This window comes from Cervus elaphus, chromosome 22, assembly GCF_910594005.1.
Source record: "Cervus elaphus chromosome 22, mCerEla1.1, whole genome shotgun sequence".
Taxonomy (NCBI): Eukaryota; Metazoa; Chordata; class Mammalia; order Artiodactyla; family Cervidae; genus Cervus; species Cervus elaphus.
The window spans coordinates 5,251,435-5,279,233 of NC_057836.1; the positions used below are offsets into that span (position 1 = coordinate 5,251,435).

General features: G+C 56.3%; 1 protein-coding gene across 1 annotated transcript; it reads right to left on the bottom strand.

The window, feature by feature from the left end:
* Nucleotides 1-733: 733 nt before the first annotated feature.
* PARVG (parvin gamma) lies at nt 734-26,968 on the bottom strand. The gene is made up of 13 exons (XM_043882027.1): nt 26,622-26,968; nt 24,782-24,876; nt 23,165-23,229; nt 21,772-21,874; nt 21,155-21,295; nt 18,782-18,897; nt 17,268-17,323; nt 14,608-14,630; nt 11,708-11,766; nt 11,403-11,471; nt 8,454-8,555; nt 1,512-1,584; nt 734-1,057 (listed from the first exon to the last, which is right to left on the bottom strand). The coding sequence occupies exons 2-13, from the start codon at nt 24,858-24,860 to the stop codon at nt 948-950; spliced, it is 996 nt and encodes a 331-aa protein (XP_043737962.1). The 5' UTR covers nt 24,861-24,876; nt 26,622-26,968; the 3' UTR covers nt 734-947.
* Between the last annotated feature and the right edge of the window lie 831 nt (nt 26,969-27,799).

A 27,799-nucleotide genomic window follows, 5' to 3' on the forward strand; every position in this document is an offset into this window, starting at 1 on the left:
CGGATCCAGCCCCCCGGCCCTGCCCACCGACCCTCACTCCCACCCGCGGAGCCTCCTCCAGGTTTGTTCCCATCCGCTGTCATCTCCAGGAACTCCTGTTCCATCCTGCTACAGGGACTTCTGCTTCGAGAAACATAGACAGCAAGTGCCGAGTCTCCCTGGAGAGAGCGACGGGGCAGCTCCTTGGGGACAGACAGGGAGTCCATCTGACCTGCTAACCAGCCACGAGGGCCTCTTCTCTGTGACTTTCGGGTGAAACTCACCATCGTGGCTGTGGGGTGGGCCTGGGCCTCGGCTCCTCTGGCAAGTAACTGAACTGCCTTTCCCGAGGGGCACGGGCCTGGTTTTGGAGCCACCTGGGGCTCCGGCCTCTGGAGGGTGATCCTGGGCCCGTCACCCCCATGTGAGAGGCAGGTGGATAGCAGTAGCTGAGTGTGGCAGGCGGGGCCCTGCCGTGGGGTCAGCACTGACGGCTGAGGGCCCCCCTACTCCAGGGTCAGCCCCTCAGCCCCCCTGAAGGTCAGTACCGCCAGGCCCCTTGCAGCTGCCTCGGCGGTGGCCCCGGCGCCCAGCTCCTGAACCCCTCCCCGGCCTGCCCCGCGGGGAGGGAGCCTGCTTTGGGGCTCAGCTCATATCCATGCATATTTAAGGGGGGCCTTCCCAGGACACTGGCAGGCTCCCCACATCCCTCCCAGAGATCCATTTGTTAAAATAAACCAAGCGAGATCAGAGGTTAGCTCAGCACGAAACCACACCTAATTGGGTTCAAAGATATTCAGAAGGATGGAAACGGGAGACAGAGGCGGGGCGGGCATGCCACAGACGCACAGAACAAGACCGGGAGGCCCAGGGCTGGCTGGACCACAAGGAGCCCCTCCGCAGCCCAGGGCGCTCCAGCTGGGCCTGGCAGGCAGGCCGTGAGGAACAGCTTTGGGGGGCTGTGATGATTAATTTGGGGACCTCTGGGGCACCCCGTCTGTGCTTTCTTTCAGCTTGTGCTTGCGAAACAGGCTGTAGAGGACCCGCAGCGTGCTCTTGGCATCCTTGTTCACGATGTCTGTGGGTCGGGAGAGAGCAGCGCAGCGGTCAGACCCAGGAAGGGTGACCAACCGTCCAAGTTTGCCTTGGACCAAGGGGTTTCCTGGGACACGAACCCTCAGGGCTAAACCTGGCAGAACTCCCGGCAAACCAGGACAGTTAGTCAAGCAAGCCCTGAGTTCCAGGACCCGTCACAGGGAACTGCCAATGCCTCCTCCCCTGCACCCTCTTGGGGGGCCTCCAACACAGCACCTTCTCCAGGCCTCGGCTCTCTGGACAGTCCATCCCCAGGGACCTTGGTCCCCCATCTCCTCTCCCTAGGACCGTCCTCCACCAGGGTGGGTGGGAGCCGTGGGCATGGTGCCCCCTCAAAGGAAAACTCAGCAAACACCAGGCAAGAGGCTGCACCCACACGCCACCCCGATCGGGGGCCCCGGCCCGAGGCTGCCTGCCCTCGAGAGCCCTGCACTCACCTTCGGGGTTGACAGGGTAGCTGAGGAGGCCTTCTTCCTTCAGCAGCTCCAGGGCCAGGGTGACATTGTGTAGCTACAATGACAAGACCCCATCAATGTCGGCAAGATGATTCATCATGCAGCCAGGAGGCCACCTCTAGGGGGAAAGGCAGTCCCCAAGGAAGGCACCCAGCCAGGCATCAGGGAAGGCTTCCTGGTGGAGGTGACACCTGGGAGTGAGTCCTGCCTGGTGAGGGGACTTAGCCGGGGAGGAAGCATCCTATCTTTCCTGATTCAGCCCTGGAACCTGTGAGCAATCGAGACCCCCTCATAAATAGCTTAGTTCTGTGGGTAAAGCGTTGGTGAGGAGATCAAGGCTCAGAGTGGCCACGGGCCCATTTGAACTCACAGGACAGAAAGTGCTGGAGTCAGGTCTGTCTCCCTCTGATGCCTGCAAAGCATCTGGGGCTGGAGGAGCCCATCCCAGTCCCAAAGCCTGCTTCAACCAAGCCCCGGGCGGGTCCCATGGCAACCTAGCCAGGGGCCGGTAAGCAACGCCCACCCGAGGGTGCTGCCCGGCCTAGCCTGCTCCCAGTCCCCTCCTGGTGGGTCTGGGTAGATCTGGGTTGGACATCTGTGCACCAGCCCCCACCAGGTCACAGGTCACAGGTTGGACAAGCCACGTGTCCTGCCTGGGCCTTGTCCCCTCATCCATACAAGGGGAATAGCGCATCTCCCAGTGGCCTCTTCAAGCGGCCGTGTGGACCAGTGTGATGGTGGACCCAGAACTGGGACCTCGAGGCAAGATGTGAAGGTGGAATAATGAAGGCAGAGCTGGGGCCTCCCTGCACGTTTCCGCTGCCCCGGCTCCTACGAGGGCTGGGAAGTGGGCTGTGTGGGAGGCCAGGAGCCCCTGATAAAGACTCTCTCAGAGAGGGAGGGGGCAGGCCACAGTCCTGGTCCAAGGACGCAGGGCAGGGGCCAGGGGGAGCATCTTCAGCCCTCCCCAAGGACTCCCGCTGCATCCCAAGCAAGGGGTGCAGTCCTCCATGGCATCTGGCTCCCCGGAGGCTGTGTGGGGACCACAGGGATCCAGGAGCAGAGTGAGCAAGGTCCTTCTCCACAGGGGAGAGTTGAAGGAGCATCAGATGGACAGAGCCGGGACTTCTCTGATGGCACTGGCTAAGACCCCATGCTCTCAATGCAGGGGGCAGGGGTTCAATCCCTGATCAAGCAACTAGACCCCACATGCCACAACTAAGAGTTTGCATGCTGCAACTAAAGATTCCGCATGCTGCAGCTAAGACCTGTCACAACCTACACAAATAAATTATTTTTTAAAAATGGACAGAGTAGCAGAGCTGGGTCCAAGATGCAACGGAGAGTGTGGTGGTAGCTGGGTCACTGGCCCAGCAGGGCCCCTCTAGAGCCCATCAAGAAGAAGAGACCAAGGCTGTCGCGGGTGCCGATGTTCCCCAACAGGTAGGTCACACCTCTGGGGATGTGCAGACCAGAGGAAGCAAACCTCAGAGTGAGTGAATCGGCCTCCAGGGCCATCCTGGCCCGTGTCCCCAGGTCTTCCCCCAGACTGGAGAATTCTGGAAAACGTGGGTAGCTACTGTTGCTACTCTTTTCACTCTCATCAGGAGCACCATTCAGAAGATGCACGGAAGGTAAATATCAGCGTGACGGCAGGACACGGGGCTGGGCTCTCCCGCCTCTCAGCCCAGCCTTTGATGTGCTCACCTCCAAGCCTGTGTCTCCACAGTGTGGTCCAAGGGGCAGGAGGGAAAAGGGGTCTGTGACCAAATGGCTTCAGGAAATGTTGGCTTCCATAAAGTTGTATGGAAATCCTCCACTGCAGGACTTCTCAGTGCCTTGAATGTGTCACAATGTATCCCGAGCTTTTGGGACTAGGCATGCTTCCCCAAGTGATTTCACCACAGGATCCATTCGTCACGGAGCAGCTCATGGGACCAGTTTCTCAGGAACACTTCATTCACTTACTTTAAATATTTATTGTCATTTGTTTATTTGTCTTAGTTGCAGCTCGTGGGATCTTAGATCTTCGTTGCGGAATGCGGGTTCTTTCAGTTGCAGCCTGTGTGACCTTTAGTTGCGGCAGGCAAACTCTTAGTTGCGGCATATAAGATCTTAGCTCCCTGACGAGAGATCAAACCCAGGACCTCTACACTGGGGGCACAGAGTCTTAGCCACCGATCCACCAGGGAAGTCCCTAACAAATATTTATCGATCATCTGCTATGTGCTGGTCATGCAACTGGGGCAAAACCCAGATCCGCTGCCTGCCCTTGTGGAATTCATGCTGAGTATCACCGCTGTCGACCCTAGATCAAGCTTCTACGGGCCAACCAGGAGTAGCCCCAGGCTCCAGCCCCACCCCACCAGGCTCTACCCAAAGCATTAGTTTTCCTACGCGCACAGTTTGAGATGATGAAAGGAAAACGACCATGTTTTGCGGAGCTGAGAGAAGGTCACAACCCAGAAAGAAGCATTCAAATCGTTCAAGAGAGAAGTAATTTCACGTGGGAGGAAGCTGAAGGTTCCTGGCCCCGGTGTTTTCATTTCTGCAGAGCCAACGATCACCTCGCTCCTCCAACCCTACTCCACTTCCAGCACCAAATGGCAACCTCACATCCACACCACTGGCAGAGAAGGTCTGATAACGAGAAATTCAATTTCCAGAAGCCACAATTCCTCGGGTGTCCCACCTCCGGAAAGGGCTGTTGTTCCGCCCTTTCCAGTTAATGACCTCCTCAGCAATTTTGTTACCCATTCCTGCAGCTGAGGTTTCTTACAATAGCCCATAAAATTGCATTCTTGGGCCTGAGCTGAGAGGCTGCTTTTTTTCCCTCCAAAGAATGTGGCTCATCTTCAAAACTTGGTTCTGAAATCAGTGGAGTCGGCAGGCTGGCTACACGCGGGGGCCTTGGAAGGCAGGACATTTGTCCCTGGCTTGTAACTGGGGATTAGGAGGTGAGCAAAATACTGGGTGCCGGCATTGATGTCTGGTGAAGCCCTGACCCCCGAGTGACAAAGAGGGGACCCCTGTGCTCTTTTGGGTCCCAGTTCTGAGCCCCTGGTCCCATGGGGATCTGCATGTGACCCACCCCACCGGCTCCATCCTCTTAACCTTCCCTCACTGATCACACATGGGCATCCTGACTTCTGGATAAAAGTCAGCACCACGGTCTCAGCCTCGCTCTGACCCACCTAAGCCCTTGCTCTGACCCTGCAACTCGGGGTGAGCCTCATTCTTGGTCTTTAAAGGACTCACCCTGCCTCCGTCTCCCACGGGGCTCACCTTGGCTCCCCAGGAAGGACATGAGGCTGTAGTTCCCACTTTTGTAGACGGATGAGCCTGGTTGCTATTCTACCCTCAACACTAACTGGCTTACTTGCCCTGTCTGAAGTCAGTTTCCTTGGAGAAAAACAGGAATGGGAATAGTTCCTATTCAGAGGCCCGACGCAGGGAGGAATTGCAATCACCTCCCTGGCTCCTGTCTCGTGTCCTCTCGGCCCCGCACATGCAGGGGCCTCTGCACGGAGGCCACAGGGCCTTCTCTGGCCAAGAGGGGGAGAAGGAAGTGACAACACGCCAGGTCTGAGCCTGCACCCTGTGTGTCCTGCTGCATCTCTGGGTCCCCTGCCATTGCCGTGAGAAAACCATGCCATGCTCACTGCTGGTCCCAGGAGGAGACACAGAGCTAGACCGCCCCAGTGACCCCCGCCTAGACGGCCTGACACCCAGCCCATCCCAGGAGAGCGATGGAGCCTGGCCACGCCTAGAGCAGCCAAACCCAGACGACCTGCAGACCCACCAGAAGGAAGGATTGCAGTTTGCACTGGGTATTTGGGTTGTTTGTTACACAGCATTTTCACAGCAATGGCTGACTAATACAGTGCCCAGAGAAGGGTAAGAATCCAGCAGGTGCCGACCACTGTTTCTACCACAGCTTCCAACACTGCGCTGCTCCAGCCTGCTTGCTCTTCAGCCAATATCCCAGCTCTGGGGAATCTGAACCCCACATCACTCTTCCAGTCAAGAGCACCCCTGCCTCCTGAGAGGGTGGGGACGACTCCACAAAGATGGCCAAAGGAAGAACATGGGCTGAGGGTCAAGACGTCAGCCCCAGTTCCAGCTGAGCAGCCCTGGGCATGTCCCATAGCCTCCGGGGCCTCAGTTTTCCCTTCTGTAAAATGGAAATACAACCCTGCCCTGCACCCCACCCCCCAGGAATGTGGAGTGAGAGAGAAACTGGGGGAAGGGGCCTGGTGAGGCCAGACTCAGGTAGGAACTCCCTGCGAACATGAGAGGAGCTGTGGTTCAGGGGCCTAGAGGGGGCCCAGGAGCTCAGAGGGAATGAGAAGGTGGTCGGAGCCAACACCCAGCTAAGGGAGCCGGAGCAAAGAAGGAGGAAGTGGGGGCTGGGGGCACACTGCAGATGGCAGAGGCCCAGGTGGCATGCGGACCACAGGTGGGCAGTGAGGCTGTGGCCGGGAGGCAGGCGGGCTGGGGAGGCAGGCCTGGAACATTCAACAGGGACCCTGGTGGGGGAAAGGGGTCAGGCTTGCAGCCAGAAGCAGGGACAGACAGGGTTGCTGATACGTGGGAGCCAGACAGAAACCAAGCTTGGAACTGGGTCCGGGCCCAGGGCCCCCTTCCACAACCCCCTCCAAGGGAAGGCCTTGAGATCTGAACCATCCTCAGGGCCACGGGGACATCAAAGGGGAGGGAAATCATTCCTTTTCCCAGAAACGCCCCAAGGCTGGCACTGGGAACTGGCCCCCAGCCCCGCCTGGTGTCCCCTCGCTACAGAGGGAGGATGGGTGGCCTCCTGCGCTGGGCTGCCTGCCACCCAACCAGCCAGAGGAACCCTGGTGTGGACAGAGTTCAGACAGGGCCTGGGGTCCTGGGCAGGATGAGGGGACAAGGGACCACAGGCCCCTGGATGCTTCCACCTTCATGATGCTCCAAACTCCTCTCTGTTATTTGTGTGGTCTGAGGGGCAGCAACCCACCCCAGTGTTCCTGGAGAATCCCATGGACCGAGGAGCCTGGCAGGCTGTTGTAGTCCATGGGGTTGCAAAGAGTCAGACACATCTTAGCGACTGAGCACAAAGGCCAGCAGGGCAGGGACCGAGCCCATTTTAGCCAAGGAGCCTGAGATGCCGGCAGTGAGCTGGTGGTGGATAGAGCACCAGAGTGGAGGCTTTCCTTCCTCTGCCAAGTTTGCCGGGACACAGAGCCCAGGACCGGAGTGAACCCTGCCCCCGGGGCCTCGGTTTCCTCCTGTGGAGACTCGTGAGCATCCCTTCCCTTCACTAGCAGATGTCCCGCAGAGAAAGGACATTCCCGGCAGGGGAACAGACTCTGCAAAAGCCCAGAGGTGGCAGAGCTTGAGGAGCTCAAGGAGCTGCAGAGGCTGGGGGGTGGGGGAGGGAGGAGCCCACGAGGGCCCAGAAGCTGGGAGCAGTCAGACTGATGCCCTGTCCCTTCCACCAGCATCAGTCTCGCCATTGTCCTTCCCCAACCCAGGCATAGACACCCCCTCCCAACCCCGCCTGGACTAATGCAGCCACCTCCCAACCAGCCCCCAGGCTCCAGGGTCCACGTGGGAACTTCTGACTCCCACGAGGCCAGAAGCCCTGCCACCTCTGAACCTTTGATGATGCCATTCCCTCCCCTGGGGCTTCCCTCCCTAGTTTAACTCTGCAAACCAAGCCCTTCAGTCAGCTTCAGGGGCCACGTCTCACGCAAGGCCGCTCCTGATTCCTGCAGATCGTACTAACTACATTTTCTTGCACTAAGGTTCCCCACCAGCCCACCCCCCATGAGCCAACACATTTCACTGCAACCCCGGAAGACCATATATCACTGAGAGCACAGTGTTTATAGACTGAGGGGTCCTCGAAAGCAGGAGCTGTGATGGATCATCTTTATGGCCCACAGGGCCTGACACCAAGCAGGACCTCAGAAAATGAGGGATCAGGTGCACAGGTGAATGGGTGAGTGGACGGGTAGATGAATGGATGATGGATGGATGGATGAGTGGATGGATGGATGATGTGTGGATGGATGATAGATGGATGGGTGGATGGATGATGGATGGGTGGGCGGGTGGATAGATGATGGTAGATGGATGGATGAGTGGATGAATGGATGGATGGGTGGATGGATGGATGGGTGGATGGATGATATGTGGATGGATGGGTGATTGATGGATGAATGAATGAATAGATGGATGGATGATAGATGGATGGGTGGATGGATGATGATGGGTGGGCGGGTGGATGGATGATGGTAGATGGATGGATGAGTGGATGAATGGATGGATGGGTGGATGGATGATGGATGGCTGGAAGGATGGATAGATGAATGGGCAGGTGGATGGATGGGTGGGTGGGTGGATGGATGGTGGATGGATGGATGAGTGGGTGGGTGGATGGATGGGCGGATGGATGATGTGTGGATGGATGATAGATAGATGAATGGGTAGGTGGATGGATGAGTGGGTGGGTGGATGGATGGGCGGATGGATGATGTGTGGATGGATGATAGATAGATGAATGGGTAGGTGGATGGATGAGTGGGTGGGTGGATGGATGGGCGGATGGATGATGTGTGGATGGATGATAGATAGATGAATGGGTAGGTGGATGGATGAGTGGGTGGGTGGATGGATGGTGCATGGATGGATAGGTAGATGAATGTATGGATGGATAGATGAACTGGGTGGACGAGTGAATCAGCAAGTCAATGGATAGGTGTAAGAGTCTGTATGTGAGATTGGTGGGTGGATGGGCAGACATATGGACAACCAAAGTTTCCTTCAGCCTTTACTTCACCTGTAAGTGAATGAATGAAGACTGATCATGCCAGTTTCCTAGATCTGTGTTCTCAGAGGTAGAACTGGAAAGGAAAAATCTTTGCAAAATCTTACCATTTCCGCAGGAGAGCTGGGAGTGAGATAGAATTCCTTCAAGTGCAGGAAGAAGCCTTCCAGCTGTCCAATCAGCAAGAGTAAGATGACACCATCTGCAAACTGCAAAGGAGGGAACTGAAGACAGATCGCCTGGAGGATCCCACTCTGCCTGTTACAGGCTGTATGACGATAAAGGTCACACAACCTCTCTGAGCCTCGGGTTCCTTCTTGAGAAATAGGGATGACATCCTTGACCTTGCAGTGTTGTTGTAAACAGCCGCAGGTATAAAGCAGTTATTGGCTGTCTAGTACAGAGCACATGCTTGATAAAATGATCCATTTTTACCCTTTCTGTGAAAGAGCCTCAAATCATTTTTTAAACCACATACTGTCCCATGAGCTACAGAGGCTCAGGAGAAAACAGAGTTAAGTGTAAAATTATCCCATCAGGAGAAGGCAGAGAACAGCACACCGGGCTCATTTTGCTGGCTGTTACATTCGTATTTGTCTGTTCTGTCTGTATGTTCAGAGATAAAGCCATCACCCCGGCATCAGTGCATCATATGCTAATATAATCCTATTCAATCTCTTCAAAGACACAAAACACAAGATTGAATATTGGAAGTAAGTCACCGCTAGAAGTCCTTAATGGAATTGCCTCGTAATAGGTCTGTTTCCATGCTGTTATTTTGACCCCAAATCTTGCCTACGGATGTTCCCCGGTAATACCACCGAAATACCAGGGACTTTAATATCCCCCTTTATGCAGCAGTCTCTAAATACCATTCTGACATGTGCCATTTATTCTTCAAACACCTTTATTTTACCAAGTGAGACATAAAGATGAGACAGGTAGAATGTAAACCCAAGGCATCATCCTATTCATACACACATAAAATACAATAAAACCACAACTTTTTATTGTGTGTCCACAGTGTGTCAGTGAAGTGAAAGTCGCTCAGTTGTGTCTGACTCTTTGGGACACCATGGACTGTACAGCCCATGGAATTCTCCAGGCCTGAATACTGGAATGGGGAGCCTTTCCCTTCTCCAGGGGATCTTCCCAACCCGGGGATCAAACCCAGGTCTCCCACATTGCAGGTGGATTCTTTACCAGCTGAGCCACAAGGGAAGCCCAAGAATACTGGAGTGGGTAGCCTATCCCTTCTCCAGCAGATCTTCCTGACCCAGTGATGGAACCCAGGTCTCCCGCATTGCAGGTGGATTCTTTACCAAATGCCAGGTAATACACAAAATGCCCGATGTTCACCATCTCACTTATTATTCATGGTTCTATGAGAGAGGGATCCTTGTACCCATTTTAAAAGAAGAGGAGCGTGAGGCTCAGAGAAGTCCGGGTCCACGGTCACACACCTAAGGGAGAGGAGGTGTCCTCAAGCCCGGGGGCAACGTGTGCCTGCCTGCCTTCAGAGTCTGCCACCTCCACCCTGCTGTGTCACCAGACCACGTCACACACAGGCTTCTCACGAGGCCACCACGCAAGGTGGTGATGGTGCACAAACCCTGGCCTCAGCAGCCTGGGTTCAAGTCCCAGGTCTACCACTTAGTCGGGCTTCCCAGGTGGCGCTAGTGGTAAACAACCCACCTGCCTAGGCAGGAGACATAAGAAACAGGTTCTATTCTGGGTTGGGAAGATCCCTTGGAGAAGGCAATGGCAACCCACTCCAGTATTCTTGCCTGGAGAATCCCATGGACCAAGGAGCCTGGCGGGCTACAGTCCATGGGGTCACATAGAGTCGGACATGACTGAATGACAAGCACCACTTAATCACTGTGTGACCTTGGACAAGTTCATTAACCTCTCTGGGCTTAATGTGCTTATCTGTAAAATGGGATAGTAGCAGCTCCCACCTAAGGAGGTTGTTGAGAGGAGTCAGTGAGCTGACTGGGCTTTGCAAAGGGCTTTGCTCAGAGCTGGGCACAGGGTAAGGGCTTCATCGGATTTAGCTCCAGGCACAGGATGATATCAACCCTGTTCCCCACAGGCTAACGACAGGCCGTGTCTGAGACATCAGCAGCGCTGGCTAAGCTCACTGTAAGCCACTTGGTGGCCTCGCCACCGGTTCCCCCAGACCATGTTGTGTAAACAGAAGCCGGGGGCCCGAATCCTGCACCAGCACGTCCAGTTACTGCCCCCAGGGCCCAGCAGGCTCCACTGCTGCCCTGAGGGCCTGGGCTGGCCATCGGCTTCTCTGCCCCCCACTGTGTTAAGGGAAATCAGGGGCATAGCGTTCTGGTGGGAGGCCATGGTCCACCACAGGAGGCTGACAGATCAAGACTCTACTCCTGCCCCGGGACTGTTCAGCGTCGTCAGCACCGTGGACCAGGAGACTTGGGGAGCCCTCAGATACGGGGCTGTGTCAACACCTACAACCCCACCAGGCACACGTGTGTGCGTGCTAAGTCTCTTTAGTCACGTCCGACTCTTTGGGATTCCATGGACTGAAGCCCACCAGGCTCCTCTGTCCATGGAATTTTCCAGGCAAGAATACTGGAGTGGGTTGCCATGCCCTCCTGCAGGGGATCTTCCCGACCCAGGGATCGAACCCAGATCTCCTACATCTCCTGCACTTGCAGGCAGGTTCTTAACCACTAGCGCCACCAGGGAAGCCAATGCAATTAGACAGGGAACCTCTTGTGTTTTGAGTCATAGCATTGGATCGTCTAAGATAGTTTTGGGGAAAACGAGCTGCAAGGCAGTTGTTTTACAATGGAAGTGATTAACAGCACAGACAAACCCGAGGTCCTCACTTCACAGGACCATTGTCCTGCCCCTGATTGGCGATGCTGCCTCCATGCAACACCCCCATTGGAGAGGAGGACCCCAGGTGTCTGGGAGGCGACACACCCTGGGTCACACAGGGTGGGCCAGGCTCCCGGGTGGGCCCTGCAGAGCCCTCTCCCCGTGGCCCTTCCCGACCCCGGACCCCGCAGCTGCGTCCCTACCTGAGTGTCTAGATTCTGCACGGACAGGCCCAGGCGGTCCAGCTCCTGGTTGACGAACTTCACAATGGCCTGTTGAGGGAAGAACCGAGGCCCCAGGCCCCCAGCTCAGGTTTGCGACCTTCCTACTCGGGGTCACAAAAAGCCCCACCACCACCACTGCATGGCAACCAGCACGGCAGCTGCAGAGTGAGGGCCAGAGGGCCATATTCCTCCCCCTTTGCCCTACCCTCTCCCCCAGACCCAGGGCAGGTGGGCAGCGGGTGGGCGGGCGGCAGGAGGCACTCTTGGAACTTTGATCTCTCTACCTCTTTGACAGCGTTCACCTTCTCTGGAGCCAGCTTAAATAATTCATCAAAGACGTCCTCTGCAGACAGATCCAATAAACACCTCATTAGGATGCTATTATCTTTGTGCCAAACGGGGACTTCTTTTCCACCAAAGTTTCTCAGAAGAATCAGTCCAGAGAGAGATGTAGTTTTATCTCAGATAAGTAAGTAAGTAAGTGTTAGTTGCTCAGTCGTGTCTGACTTTGTGACCCCATGGACTGTAGCCCACCAGGCTCCTCTGACCATGGGGATTTTCCAGGCAAGAATGCTGGAGTGGGTATTCATTTCCTTCTCTAGGGGGTCTTCCCGACCCAGGGATCAAACCTGCGTCTCCCACATTGCAGGCAGCCTCTTTACTGTCTGAGCCATGGGCACTCTGGCGAGGTTCCTGAATGATCACCAGGTTCTTGAATTAAAGAACAGGCCTGGATAGGAGTCATTGCTCCCTGGCTGTGCAACCTGGGGGGAATTATCTGCCTTCTCTGTGCCTGAGGTTCCTCATCTGTAGAGTACAGCTGATAATACCTACTAGGTGGGGTCTTTGCAAATATCAAATCCGGGAGGAGATAACACACTTGTCACGGTGGCTGGGCACATGTGCGTGCATGCTACATCACTTCAGTTGTGCCCGACTCTGCAACCCCATGGACTGTAGCCCACCAGACTCCTCTGTCCTTGGGATTCTCCAGGCATGAATACTGGAGTGAGCTGCCATGCCCTCCTCCAGGGGATCTTCCAACCCAGGGATCAAACCTGTGTCTCTTATGTCTCCTGCATTGGCAGGCGGGTTCTTTAGCACTAGCGCCACTTGGGAAGCCCAGCTGGGCACACGATAGGACTTAAATAACAGTCATCGTTTCTAGCGTGTACACCACTCCAGCCCCTGGGAACTCACCCTGCCTCCCCGCAGTTCCCTGCTCCGCCCAGCAGTCCATAGGAGCTGCCGGGTGGCTGAAGGGGGGCCGGCCCCGGACTGACTGCTGGCCCAGAGGTCTCCTCCCCAGTGTGTGTGGATTGGCAGAATAAGGGCATCCAGCCCTTGCAGAGAGGCTGAACTCCCCGTGGGGCACAGAAGGCCAGCACCCTCAGCAGCTGAGTCAGGCCCATGGGAGCATCTCAGCAGCTCAGGCCCCTGGTCCAGACTTAGAGGCGCCAAGTCCTCAGACTAAGGTCATTTTCCCACCAACTGCGTTCCTGCTCTTTGCAGCTAACACGCCTCCCCTGGGGAGACCGGTCCTCAAGGCACTGAATACCCACACTGAGTAGAATTTACCTCTTGATTCTGCAGCCAGCCACTGTGACTCTGAACAAGTCACTTCACCTCTCCACGCCTCGGTTCCCTCATTAGCGCAGGGGGGGAAGTGGCACCAGGGTGCACTCTGCAGGTTAACATGCCCCATAAACCGGCAAACAGGGTGGAAATACCACGGGTCCCTCCCAGAGCGCTTGGCCTATGGTCAGTGACACTGTGTCCCTGAAGGAGCCACTCTGATGACCCAGGCCAGAACACCACGGACAAGCTAGACACAGTGTTAGGAAGCCCTGTTCCGTGTCCCTGCCCCTCATTGGGTGACCCAGCCTCATGCAGCCCCCTAACAAACACTGCTCCCTGGGAGACCCCAGGTCCTCAGGCTGCCCCTCCACATGCCCACACACAGACATCCCACCGGACCAGCCTTCCTGGCACCTCCCTTCTCCCACTCAACCTTTCTCAGTCCTTGCTCTCAGAAGCCCCTCACAGGTCATAGTGCCTCCTCTGCAGGTGAGAACCCCCTGCCTATACAGCTCTGTTCCAAGCGGGGAAGGTTCGGGGAGGAAAAATCAAATTAAGATGGATGGATGGATGATGAATGGATGGGTTGGTGGATAGATGAATGGATGGGTGAATAGATGAGTGAATGGATGGTTGGATGGCTGGATGGATGGGTGGATGGATGGATGGAAGAGTGGATGGATGCATGCATAGATGGATGGATGGATGGATGATGAATGGAAGGGTTGGTGGATAGATGAATGAATGGCTGAATAGATGGATGGATGGGTGAATAGATGAGTGAATGGATGGTTGGATGAATGGATAGATGGATGGATAGATGGATGCATAGATGGATGACCAATTGCCAACTGGCCAGGCAGACTGACTAAGGAATAAATGAATGAAAGAAGGAATGGCTGGGTCAATCAGTCAATTGGTGAAGAATTCTGTCTCAAAAACAGAGGCCAAAGTAGTGAACAATCACTATTAAGCACTTTCTCTGTGCTAAGCACGTTCACAAAGAACCTTTTAACCCCAGCCACCAGCCTAAGAGGTGGGTACCATCATTAACCCCATTTTATAGATGAGGAAACTGAGGTACAGACAAGTTCAGTCACTCACCCAAGTTCACGTGGCTAATAAATGGGAGAATTGGCGTTTGAACCCAGGTTGCCTGGCCCCAGAGCCCACACACTGAACAACTCCACAGCTGCCACCACCGATGGGAATTAAAAATCTCTCTACCCATATAAGCAGTATCGTGAGAAGGAACAGCCAAATCCACAGGCAGACAGACAGAAGAGAGAACAAAAAGATAAGAGGGCTTGAAATACACATGCACACGTGCTAAGTCGCTTCCGTCGTGTCCAACTCTTTGTGACCTGATGGACTGTAGCCCACCAGGCTCCTCTGTCCATTGGGATTCTTCAGGCTGAATACTGGAGTGAGTTGCCACGCCCTCCTCCAGGGGATCTTCCTGACCCAGAGATGGAACCTGCATCTCTTACGTCGTGGACCACAAAGGAACTGTGGGCACACCCAATCATCAACCAGTCACAATGCCCTGTCTGTCTCAGCACACACCCAACAGAAAAAGATTTCCCTAAATTAGGAAGGTACTCACTTGACGGTTGGTCCTTGTCTGTGCTAAAGAGGAAAATGTAGGGAGTGGGGGTGGGGAGAAAGCAAACACACGGTTAAAAAAAAAACAACTTCAGAGATGTAGTGTCTTCATGTGACAAGACCTGGCAGAGGCAAGGCTGACAGAGAGACTTGCGAGCTCCCTTTTCCTGGCAGTTCCATAAGCAGGCAGGGCCCTCGTGGGAAGCAAATGGCAGAGGTCCAAACCTCCCCTTGAGGCTCCCACACCTAGAAATGCCTGGATTGTGTCATTTTTGTGGTTGCTGTTTTAGCTATGCTATGCTTGCTAAGTCGCTTCAGTCAGGTCCGGCTCTTTGCGACCCCATGGACTGTAGCCTGCCAGGCTCCTCTGTCCATGGGGATTCTCCAGGCAAGAATCATGGAGTCGGTTGCCATGCCCTTCCCCAGGGGATCTTCGCCACCCAGGGATCGAACCCGAGTCTCCTGCACTGGCAGGCTTGTTCTTTACCACTAGCGCCACCTTGGGAGGCTGTTTTAGTTGTGCTGGGGGCGTATTTACACAACACGATAAAAATGCCCAAATCCTCACTTGAGAGCCGGTGCGTGTTCACCGATGCACATCCCAGTGACACCACCCCCAAGACGGCAGAACCTTCTAGCACCCCGAGCTGTCCCCCCATCACACCCCACAGAGGTCACTACCGCTCAGAGGTGCCTGGCTGTCTTCATTTGGTCTGTTTGTGTTTGGAATGAAATCGTACGCACGCCCTCGTGTCCGGCTTCCTTCACTGCCTTTTTATCGTCATTGAGCGGTTTTGCCTGGACTTTGTTGTTAAGTGTCCCCCCTCCACAGCCTGAAAGCTCGGTTCTGCCCGCCTCGCCACCCCCCCCGCCCCCCGCCTCCCGGGAAGGGTGGGCTCTCCTAGGAGAGCCAGGTGGTCCCTCTGACCGCCCGTGACCCTGGCAGGAAGCTGGGCCGAGTGGGATGGAGGAAGCAGCCTGAGACGAAGGCCCAGAGCTCCGCACGGAGGCAGCTGCCAGGAGGGGCACATGGCCCTGTGCCGCCTGGGACACAAGCCCAGGGCCAGGGGCGGGCCCTCAACCGAAGTGTCCGAGCTTGGCTGAGGCTGAGAAGGGCGGCTTTAGGGCTGCAAAGGGAGGAGGGGCGTGGCCACCATGACCACTGCTAACCACGCCCTCTCTCTTAAGTTCCCCAAAGTTGTTCTCGGAGCCTAAAGCTTCGGCATACAAGGGTCAAGATGGACGATGGGGAGGGCATCTAGCCTCACCGGGTGGCAGGGGAACAGGCCTTCTTCCTGGGGTGTCACTGGGAAGGCCGATGTGCCGGGCCCCACTGGCAGGAGGGGCCAACAGACGTCTGCCCCCTCTGCCCTGGGCATCCTTGGCCCACACGCCTCCGCCACAGGTATTACCCGCCATCAGCTAGCCCGTCCCCCTAGCCTGGCCCCAGTGAACACCCAGGAGCTGTAGACCCAGCAGGACCTCAGGGCTGGGGGCACAAAAGAGGGAAGGTCCCCTTATGTGCATCATCTATGACCCTCACAACAGCCCCAACAAGTAGGAAAAGGGGGGTCCCCCTTTATCAAAGCCATGAAGAAGCTCAGAGAGGGGGAGTGACTTGCCCAAGGACACACAGTTCATACCAGGCTGAGCTGGGATCTCAGCCCAGACAGGGTAGTCTGTGAGCAGGAGAGAACTGAACTTGCCCAGCTGGGCCTCTGAGAGTTAAATGGGTCAAGGGAGCTGAAACAGCCCAGTGCCCTGCACACAGTAGGCCTTCAGGAAGGGTTAGACAAGAAAGGAGAATCCACAGCTTTCCTGCAAGGAACCCACTCTCAGGCCAACCCAGAAAGACCTTTGGACCAGATGGGGTGGGCGGTGAAATGGGGAAGCCAGGCAGCGGCCTGTGGCAGGGTCTGGGGAAATACAGGCCTCCAGGCAGAGCCGGGCCCCTCTGCAGCTCTGGCAGCTTTGCAAGGATGAGAAACATTCTGCCTGGACCAGGCGAAGATTCTACAATTCATGGAATAGAACCTGCAGCTCAAACCCAGGGGCCTGCTGCAGGGCCAGCCTCCCACCCCTCCCACCCCTCGAACCTGGGCGGGTGTCCCAAAGTGTGAGCCCACAGGTGGCAGGGGGACCCTTGGCTGAGGTCAGTTACAATCTCCACCACAGGGGAGTCCAGGAATGCAAAATGGCCAGGTCTCCCTGGAGAGAGACGCAGCTGGGAGGTGTTGGAGGGCCTGGGGGGAGAGGCTCATGGTATATGCATGGCTTCCTTTACCACCCAGGCTGTTGGCAATTTTGGCCACAGGCCAGCTGGCCCCGCACCACTGAGACCCCTCTAAAGGCTCACCCAGCCTGCAGCTCAGAGACGCCTAACAGCAGCCCCTCTTTTCCCTGGGCCCCAGACCCTGCGGTTGTCTTGTTGCAGAGCCCAGGTGCAGGGCCCTGACCCTGATGTGTTTCCAACCCTGGCATGATGCACGTACCGTGCAGGTGGGTGTAGGCAGCTCTGCCGGCCAGGACTCCACGGGCCGGGCAGCACTTAGTAGGGCCGGTAGAGTGAGGGCCCCGCCCAAGAAGGTCGGGCAGGTCTGCCCCTGCCCCAGGGCCCACTGCCCATTCCTGAGAAAGCCTAGCGCCCCCGCCCTGCCTCACCCGCACTCAGTCAGTTGCTCCACCGACTTCTCTGACTTCAGGCCACTCTTGGTGCGCTAGGAGAGAGAATGGGGGATGGAATGGAGTATCCACAGAAAATTCTAGGGCCCATGACTGCCTCTAGAGGAGACTGGAGGGCCCAAAGCTGCCCCAAGGGACCCAGTTCACCCTGCCTCATCTGCTCCTCAAGGCGGCCTCCCTCCTGGGCAGCACTTGTGGGACCAGCTTAATTGTCCTTCTTCCCACAGGCCCTGAGCCCCACAAAGAGGGGGGCTGTGTCTGCCTCAGTGCCAAGGTATCCCCAAAGCCACTCAGCCTGGCTCATAGGGAGTCAACGGACATGTGTTTACCTGATAACAAATAAGTGACTGGGTGGGCGAATAAATGAGTGGGTGGATGAATGAAGGGGTGAATGGGAAAGTTAATGAATGAGTGGGGGCGGTGAGTGGATGATGAATGGATGAGTAGGTGAGTGAATGAATGAGTGGGTGGTTGAGTGGCTAAATGAATGGATGAGTAGGTGGATGAATGAATGGGTGAGTGGATGAATGAAGGGATGAGTGGGTGGGTAAGTAAATGGTTGAGTGGGTAGATGAATGAATGGATGAGTGGGTGGGTGAATGAATGGATGAGTGGGTGGGTGGATGAATGGGTGGGTGAGTGGATAAATGAATGGATGAGTGGGTAGGTGAATAAATGGTTGAGTGGGTAGATGAATGAATGGATGAGTGGGTGGGTGGATGAATGGGTAGGTGAATGAATGAATAGGTGAATGCATGAAGGAACAAAGTCACCTCTGATTTACATATAGCCATAGAATTTGTCAGTCGTTTTGAAAAAGTCGGGATGAATCCTCCTGAGTTTGGCTGGACTCAGTGTATTCTGCCTCCTGAGATAAGGGAAGCTGGCTGCTCCCCAGGTCCCGAGGAGGTGGGGGAGGGCAGCTTGGGGGGCACGCACAGGGGGCCCTGTTGGTGGTACTCAGGGTCTGTCTGAGAGAGAAGGCATAGACTCCTGGGCCACCAGCTACAGCACAAGTCCACACATGCTAGAGAGGGAGCACTCAGTAGGTGCTGGAACCAAAAAGGTCCCTGGGGCCACTCTCACACCCATGCATTGGGAGACGAGACCGTCACAGTGGGAGGGCAGTGGCGGTGGCCAGGGGTGTGAAGCTTCCAGAAGGGCCGTGAACAGATGGTCACTTACGGCGCATGTGGTTGCCATCAGCCAGGACCTTCAGGACACCCCAGGCAGGTGTCATCTGCTGAGTAAGTGGGGCTGGCCAGTCCACAGACCTCCTCATGGCCCCCCCCAGACTCTGCATCTCCTGCCCACAGCTCCGGCCCAGCTTCCCCCGCCATCCTGGTGGGATCTGGTATTTCTCCCGGCTCCCTGGAACTCACCCTGGTTCAGCCCCCGCCCTATGCAGAACCCACCCCCTGGTCCAGAGTGTGGCGACGTGGCCCTGACACGCTCAACCTGCAGGCGGGCATCCTCTGGGGCCCGCCCCTTACCTCCATGGTGATCACCTCCACCTGCACGTTGGTCGGGAGGGGCAGGTCGGGCTGGAAGCGCTTGGCCAGGGCCACGAGGAGATGCAGGGTGGCCAGCAGGTCCTTGCTGAAGATACCTGGGAGGGGAGGGGGCATGAGGACAGAGCTCCCGGGATACCCAAACCTGGGGCTACGTGGTGGGCTCCTGATTGTCACAACCACCCTCTGCAGCCCAAGGAGCTCGGTGTCCAGTCATCAGGGGAGCAGAGGTCTGGAAATCTACATTCAGAACCCAAAAATAGTCTCACTTTGCTCCAGTCATCCTTTCTGCAAATACAGCCCAAGGGCACAAGCCATGTGCGGATGGGACTTTCACACACAGATGTTCACTGCGGCGCTGTTCAAACGACTAAATGTCCTATGGCAGGGCCCTGGTTGAACAAATTCTTAGATCTGAGCTGAATGTGACCTGATTTAGGGGCTTTCCTGGCGACTCAGACGGTAAAGAATCCACCTGTCATGCAGGAAACCTGGGTTTGATCCCTGAGTCAGGAAGATCCCCTGGAGAAGGGAATGGCAACTCACTCCAGTATTCTTGCCTGGAGAATTCCATGAACAGAGGGGCCCAGTGGGCCTGAAGACCTGATTTGGGGCCAACATTACCAGCATCAATTATTGAATGTGAGACTTGAAACGCAGTGGTGAGAATAATGACAGGGGCCTAGCAAAAACTGTCTGACACGGAACTATATTCAACATCCTGTGATGATGGAAAAGAATATTTAAAAAGAATATATACATATGTATAACTGAATGACTTTCCTGTACAGCAGAAATTAACACAATGTTATAACCAACCATACTTTAAAAAAAAGAAAAAAAGTGGGGTGGGGATTGAAAACTGTTACCACCTCACCTTTTCATACTGTTTCATACATCTACTTCTGCTTTATTGACTACGCCAAAGCCTCTGACTGTGTGGATTACAACAAACTGTGGGAAATTCTTAAAGAGATGGGAATACCAGACCACCTGACCTGAAACAGTTAGAACTGGACATGGAACAACAGACTGGTTTCAAATTGGGAGAAGAGTACATCAAGGCTGTATATTGTCACCCTGCTTATTTAACTTATATGCCGAGTACATCATGAGAAACACTGGGCTGGATGAAGCACAAGCTGGAATCAGATTGCCGGGACAAATATCAATAACCACAGATGACACCACCTTTATGGCAGAGAGCAAAGAACTAAAGAACCTCTTGACAAAAGTGAAAGAGGAGAGTGAAAAGTTGGCTTAAAACTCAACTCAAAACGAAGATGATGGCATCCGGTCCCATCACTTCATGGCAAATAGATGGGGAAACAGTGGAAACAGTGACAGACTTTATTTTGGGGGGCTCCAAAATCACTACAGATGGTGACTTCAGTCATGAAATTAAAAGATGCTTGCTCCTTGGAAGAAAAGTTATGACTAACCTAGACAGCATATTAAAAAGCAGAGACATTACGTTGCCAACAAAGGGCCATCGCCTCAAGGCTATGGTTTTTCCAGTAGTCATGTATGGATGTAAGAGTTGGACTATAAAGAAAGTTGAGCGCCGAAGAATTGATGCTTTTGAACTGTAGTGTCAGAGAAGACTCTTGAGAGTCCCTTGGACTGCAAGGAGATCCAACCAGTCCATCCTAAAGGAAGTCAGCCCTGAATATTCATTGGAAGGACTGATGCTGAAGCTGAAACTCCAATACTTCGACCACCTGATGCAAAGAACTGACTCACTGGAAAAGACCCTGATGCTGGGAGGGATTGGGGGCAGGAGGAGAAGGGGACGACAGAGGATGAGATGGTTGTATGGCATCCTGACTCGATGGACATGAGTTTGAGTAAACTCTGGGAGTTGGTGATGGACAGGGCGGCCTGGCGTGCTGCAGTCCATGGGGTTGCAAAGAGTTGGACATGACTGAGTGACTGAACTGAACTGACCACCTCACCACCCAAGCTTGGAGAGGCTATTTCAACTCCTTCCAGTCTCAGTTTTCTCATCTGGAAAAGGGCAGGATGTAGAGATTGGAATGGCAGGAAATCCTACCAAGTGGCTAACTGGGTGGGACTTTGCACACTCGTTCCTTACAAGCAGATACGGCAGCTGCAACTTAGATAAGTTAATGAAGCGGGTAGTTAGCACCCATCCAACAAGGCAGTTGAGCTCTTGTACGGTGCTTGGGACTTGGGGAGCCATGGCAGCCTTATGGACAAGGCTGCCTTTATCATCCTTCTGCTGGGCTTCGAGGCAGCACCCGCCGCCCCCCTCCCCCCGGCCTAGGTAAGGGCGCTGTAATTCTTCCTCCTTGCCTGCCCGCTCCCAGGCCTCTCCACACCAGCCTCACGTACTCTCCACACCCCACTTGGCCTGTGGCTCCTCCACCTGCAGGCTCTGGCCCACAGACTCCAGGACTGTTGTGAGCTTGCGCCTCTGGCTGGCTGCGGTCAAGGCGATCTCCTCCACGTCCAGCTTGAGTCCGCTCAGCTTCTCTGAGGACCAGAGAAAGAGGAATGGGAGGGAGGGGAAGGGTGGGAAGGGCTGGGGGAGGGCAGACAGATGGGGCTCCTGCCGGGGGACACACAGCCAGTCCGCTTCCTCCAGGCAGTCACGGAGCATGCTGGCCGCCCCGCCCTCCAGAGACGCCCCCGGCCCACCCCACCTTGACCGGACCCTGTGCCCCACCCCCTTAGCTTCCCACACAGTGACGTGCAGTCCTCATCCCTGCAGGGCAGCGAGGTCTAGTGGTTAAACTCAGTTTCCTCATCTGTAAAATGGGGATGATCACAGAGTGGCCGTGCTGAGGATTAACAGCACCTGCTCTGTGGCAAGAGCTCAGGAGGCCGTGACCGGTAGGCCTGTCCTGCAGCCGTCTGCCAAGGGCTCTGCAGAGGGGGCCAAGCGAGCCCCAGGCTGGCCCACCCTGCCCCCCTCCCAGGACTTCCCGGGGCTGGAAGCAGCGACTTACGGAAAAGGTGGTGCAGGATGAGCCCGTCGAAAATGTCCTCCTCCAGGCTGCGGACCACGATGTGCTCCGGGAGGAGCTCGGCGTTGATCCAGTCCATTAACACCTGCCGGCCCCGGGGGACAGCTGACGGGGGGCCACTCCCCACCCGGCCTCTCGCCGGGCTCAGCTCTGCCCTCCTCCCACCAGTCAACTCTGACTCATCCTTCAAGGCCCGGTCAAACGTCACCTCCTCTGGGAAGCCTGCTCTGATCTCCCAGGCTGTTAGGGGCCTGCTCCGGGCTCCGGTGGACCTGAGCACTGCGGGCTTTTTATTTTTTTGTCCTGCATAGGGTTTTGATAATACAGGGGCACTGGTGTCCCGCCTCCTCCTTCAAACTACAGCAAAGCACGAAGGCTGTCCCTGGAGGTCAGAAGTGCAGAGAAGCAGCGCCCCCATCCCTTTAAGGGACCAACCTGAGCTACCCAGGACTTGGTGGATATAACAGCACACTTCCTCTGTCCCAGCAGGAAGCCTGCAAGGTACCCGCTCCTCCACAGGGGCCCCCAGTAGCGCCCAGCAAGCTCAAGCTCCATCAGTCACCTTGGGTGGCTCCTTCCTACCCATCTTATTTCCCCTCTCCCCTGCCTTGTCTCCTGGGATGACCTCCCAACTCACTATTTTCACTTGAATCCTTAGTTCAGGATCAGCTTCTGGAGGGACCCAAACTAAGATGACACATCGGCACCCCACCAGTTTCCCTCTGCCCGAGAGAGGGGAACGTGGAGGGAGGGATCGAGAGAATGGGAGGGAGGAAGAAAGGGATGGAAAATGGGCCAGAAATCCTCTGGGTGGGCGGTCAGAGGTGGTGCAGTCCAGGAGGTCTCCCTGGAGGAGGTGACAGAAAGGCCCCACGGAGACTAGAGGAATACTACAGAGGAAAATGGAGACCCCAGGCCTCTGCACAGCCCTCAGCCAAGAAGAACTGGTGGTGCACGTGTTCCCACCCACTCAGTCAGCCGTCCGTCACCCCAGCAAGCTGAGCCAGAGAAGGAGCACAAGATTTGGGGTCCGTGATCTGGGTCCAACCCTAGCTCTGTCCCTGGCCACCGTGTGTTCCCCAGGGGTCAGGTCACTCCTCTAAGCCTCGCTGTCTGCTCCCTGGGATGCAGCTGACAACACACCTCTCTCAACTGCCATGAGCCTTGCTGGGATCCCGTACAGAAAGGCACACAGTCGGCGCTCAATAGATATCCTTTCATGCAGGTAAATATCCTTCCACTCAACAGGTCTCCCAGGAGCCTGAGGGACTGCCACCCACCAGCTTGAGGTTGGGGAGGGGATGGCCCACAGTCCCCACCCCAAGAAGATAAAAAGACTCCTCCAGAGAAAGATGGTCAGAGAAGGTTGCCGCACCTTTTGCAATTCTTCAAATTTGGGGTTATTCCGGGAAGTGGGGGGCAGGAACTTCCTCTTCTCTCCTGGAAACAGAGGGGAGCATGACACGTGGATGGGGGCCTGCAGGTCGGCCCTGGACCAGCATCTCGACTGCGAGGGGAGACTGGTCCTACAGCTTCACAGGCACACACACACATACAGACACATGTGCATAAGGGCAATCAAACACACAAACACACATGCACACAAGTGCATTCACACACACACATAGATACACATTCACACACATGTACACATGCCATCACACACACACACACACACGCCCTGACCACCAAACATCCCCAGAGACCTGGGTTTCCCCGACATGCCCCGTCCTCTGCACCCCCTTCCTTCGTCCATGTGGTTCCTGCCTCCCCCGAACACTCTTCCCCCTCACTTCTCTCATGAACACCAGGCCATCTTCAGACACGCAGTATTTACATTTGGGGAGCATACTTAAACTCGAAAACTATTTCTTGTCTACCTGAAATTCACATTTAACTGGACATCCTGCATTTTATCTGACCCTCTTTCCACGTACATAAGAAGGGGTCACAGCCCAGTTAAGCCCAGGTCCTCGGGCTCCAAGGGGCCGAGGCAGAGTTCATCCATGACTGTCAGGCTCCCTGGCGTGGGCAGGGCATTGAGGGCACCTGGCTTGTCCACTGAGCCCCAACACCTGGGTCAGCATCTCCCCTAAGTTGAGGAACCATGGAACCCACAAAGGGTAGGGCCGAGGCGGACCCCTGAGAGCACCGAATCCCAGTGGATGTGGGAGAAACTGAGTCCCCCCCCGGGGCTGGCTTTGCCCAGATCCTCAAGATGCATCGCCTCTGTGTTCATGTAGCCTAGCGGGAGTCCTCCAGACACTCTGCAGACCGTTGAGTACCACCCGGCCCCGTGTGTTCCTGACAAGGGGAGAACAGGCTCCTGACAGACGCTTGGTGGCAGGGGTGGGTGGGGGGCTGCGGTGCCCGAATGGCCGTGGCCCCTTGCTGGGGCATCGTTCCTGCCACTCAGAACCATGCCATGTTCCAGCTCCGCCTACCAGAACTTTATCTCCAGACCAACTATAAAACCAAAAATAAACACTTTTCCAAATCACTAAGCCCTGCCACCCTAACAGCAATTTTCCTCCTGACGCTTTCCAACCTGAAACCGCTTATAAACCGAGAACCCCAGTTAATGAAGTCAGCCCTGCGGCGCCGGGCTTGCGGATCTGCAACGTCACCCTCTGTGCCTGCTTCCTCGTCTGCAAAAGGAGGCAAGAGGGCCCGTGACTAGACTCCTCAGGGTAATAGGTGAGATGCCGTGTACAAGACGAGCTCAGCCCCTGCCCAGAGGGGACCACGCAGCAGTCAGCATCCCCACCACTGTCCCCATTAACCTGGAGGAGTGCGGGTATGCGGGATTCTGGGGACAACTCAGTGGAAGGTTCCAGAAGCAGGGGGGTCAAGTATAAAGCAGAAGGCAGAGGCAAGGGCTGGACAGACCTGGGTGTTCAGCTGACCACCTGGAAGCCAATGCAGGGCCTGATACGGCCCGTGGGGGTTCTCGGGATGCCGGCCCTGCCCCTCCGCCCCACCCGGCCCGCACCTTGTGAGAGCTCTTCCTCCGCCGGTGGGTCCACCTTCCCGGGGATCTGCAGCAGGTTGTAGAGGGACTCCGGCTCCATCGCTGCCTTGCTGGCCCTGAGGAGGCGGGGAACCGAGGACGTCACCATCCGAGTCACCCTAAACTCGGGGTGTGCCATTTCCTCCAGAGCCCAGGAGGCGCGGGGAGAGGCTGGGCGCTGGCTGGGGGTGGACAAGTCACCGCGCTGCCCGGGCAAGGGGACCGGGTGCCTGCTGAGAGGGTCGCTGGAGCCAGTCCTCGCAGGATGCCCCGCGGAAACACCTCAGACCTGCGGCTGAGGTCAGAGCCTGTGCAAAGGCTTGGCGGGGAGGGCAGTCCTCCTCGGTCAGGTGCAGAGCAGCCAGCCCACAGCCCGTCCTGCAGGACACCAGAACCTTCGCCCGCCCACCCTCACCCCGGGCAGTAGGACCAAGGGGGCGACCCACAGCTCAGAGCTTCTTGGATCCAGAAAACCCTCTGGCTGACCTCAGGGGGGAGATCTGCTGGAGGGGAGGGGGCAGCGGTGGGGCAGTGATCACATTGACGAGTGATGTCTGCAGACCAGGAGCTCCTAAACCAGGGCAGGGGTGGGGGACAGGCCTGTCCTCTCTGGGCCCTGAGCCTGAGTCAGGGGGCACAGAGCAGCCCCCCAGCCTCTGAGTGAGTGGACGTGGGACTGGGGTGCAGGCTGGCCTCTCGGGGGTGTGGGCTGGTCCTGCCTGGCTCCAGTTCTGAGCGAGCTTCTCCACAGAGGTGCTTATCATCCTGGCCTGTCAAGGGAGCTCAGGGGTCTCTCCGCTCACCGGGAAGAGCCCGCCCTCCTCATCCTCGCTGGGGGGGAGGGTGCCGGGCAGATTCAGAGCCTCTGGACTCACTTCCTCTCCTGCTGGGTGCGGCCCCGCCCCCCCACTTCCGCTCTGGCCCCTGGGCCTCCCGCAGCGCTTTCAGCCCCAAACCAGACGTGTGGGGCTGGGGGGGCCTCCTGCAACCAAAGCTGGCGGTCAGCTCCGGCCCCCGGGGAGGCCTGGCTGGAACAGCAGGGCCCAGAGCTGCCGTGAGATGGAGGCACTCACAAGACTGTAGTCACGCTGTGACATGGGCAGCCAGCCTGGGGACTCCGGGGCACTGTCCGTAGCTCCGTCCTGCCCTAAATCATGGGGGCGTGGAGAACAGAGCCCCTGGGCTGGCTCCATCCCCCTGAGTTCCCAAGCCTCCTTTCGGATGGGGTTCTGTTCAAAGGACTAGAGGAGAGGCGGGAACTAGGCCTGGGAGTGGGGGGGTGGTTAGGAGATTGGGTTCCAGGCGGGCTCCTCCTCATTCTGGCTGTGTGACTTTGGGCAAACAACCTCCCCTCTCTGTTCCCCATGCTCCTTTACCAGGAGGGACTGAACCTGATGGGCGCCAAAGGCTTCGAGCGTCCACAGGGCTGGGAGCTGCCTCAAGCCATCAGTAGCCCCAGGGTCCCTCCCCTCCCAGACCTCAATTTCTTCATCGGAAGACTTGGGGTGGCCTGTCTCTATGGCTGAAGGTTAGGGGAGATGACAGGCTGGGAAAGGAAACTTTCCTGGGCCACGCGAGAGCTGGGAGGGTGCACTTCTGCCTGCCCAGGCCTCTGGGCCTCGGGAGCAGCCGCCTCTAAGCCTAAGAGGCAGGGGGACCAGCTGGGTGCAGGGTGTGCTCCACCGGCACCGTCCCCTGGGACCTCGGCTAAGACCAGCTCCAGGCCCTGTTTCCACGAGGCCTCTCAGAGCTTTCCTCTCTGTATGTTTGAGCTCAGGCACTACGGCTGGCTGGGCAGAAAGGCCCAGAACCAGGGACTCACCTGGCTGCTTCCTCCACTCAGGGAAACAAAGGCCACGGGCTCAAGCGCTGGTGGTCCCGGGTTCCAGAGCAAATCGGCAGGGGCCGCCCGGGAGGCAGGGGCAAGCGGCTCACTTCCTCCAGGGCCTGTGGCTTCTGCAAAGACGTCTGCAGGGCGCTTCCTCCCAGCAGGGCGGTAGAACCCGATGCTCTGAAAGCGATGCCACCACAAGCCCCTCCGGAAAGCTCTGCCCCTGCCTACGGGCCCAGCCACACCTCCACGCTCCCCAGACGCCTCGCAGGCAGCTCAGAGCTGACACTTCTTCTCTCTGTCCCTCTCGCCTCCCTAATATGCAGACCAAGCCAGTTCCTGAGGCCAGAGGCTGGGAGTCAGCTTCCCCTGAGGCCCCAGTCCCACCAATAGCAAGCTGTCAGCGCTGCCTCCAGGCTGTCCCTCCTGCTTCTTGTCCCCGGCCTGGCCAGGGCCCACCTTGTCCTCTCGCCTGGACCACACAGAAGCCTCCTAGCTGGGAACACACTGCTCGCTCAAACCCCACCTCCTACCCCTGAGTTTTTCTCCACAAGTGATCAGAGGACCCACTTCACATCTCAACTCACTTAAAACCCGCTAGCAGTATCTGGTAGCCCTTAAAATGAAATCCAGTCTGCCCGGCCCAGCCCTAGGTCCTCATGGGACCTGCCGGCTTTGTCTCCATTCTCATCTCCTAACCTCTCCCATCCTCACACCCTCCCAGCCACATGGACAACCTTTCTACTCCCTGAAAGTGCCACCTACCTTCCTGCTTTAGGGTGGTCACACGTACTATGCCCTCTACCTAGCTTTTAAAATGGCTGAGTCCACATCATTATCATCAGCTTAAGTGCCTCCTCCTTCAGGAAGCCTTCCCTAACTGCCTTATCTAAGAAGCAGATCCTTTCACGATCCCATACCACAGGCCCTTAAGGTTCCTTTGTCCTAGCGCCTAGAGCAATGCCTGGCACAAAGTGGGCTCAATGGATAAACACTGATGGCTATTGTTGTCTAAGGGGATCAGGAAGTTTTTTCCAAAGAGACATGGGCTTTGATGGATGAATAAGAGTTTGCCAGTTGAAGAAAGATGGGTAAGAATGTTCCAGGTGGAGGGAACAGCCTGTGCAAAGGACTAGAGGAACACAAGAAGGTGAGATCCCAGGACAGTG

What these genes read in the sequence shown, in the direction of transcription:
- PARVG (XM_043882027.1), bottom strand. Translation starts at nt 24,860, where the DNA reads ATGGAGCCGGAGTCCCTCTACAACCTGCTGCAGATCCCCGGGAAGGTG. An exon ending in GAGCAACTGACTGAGTGCGG is followed by an intron (nt 14,631 to 17,267) that starts GTGAGGCAGGGC and finishes TTTCCTCTTTAG; the next exon opens with CACAGACAAGGACCAACCGT. An exon ending in TGCAGAATCTAGACACTCAG is followed by an intron (nt 8,556 to 11,402) that starts GTAGGGACGCAG and finishes CCTCCTTTGCAG; the next exon opens with TTTGCAGATGGTGTCATCTT.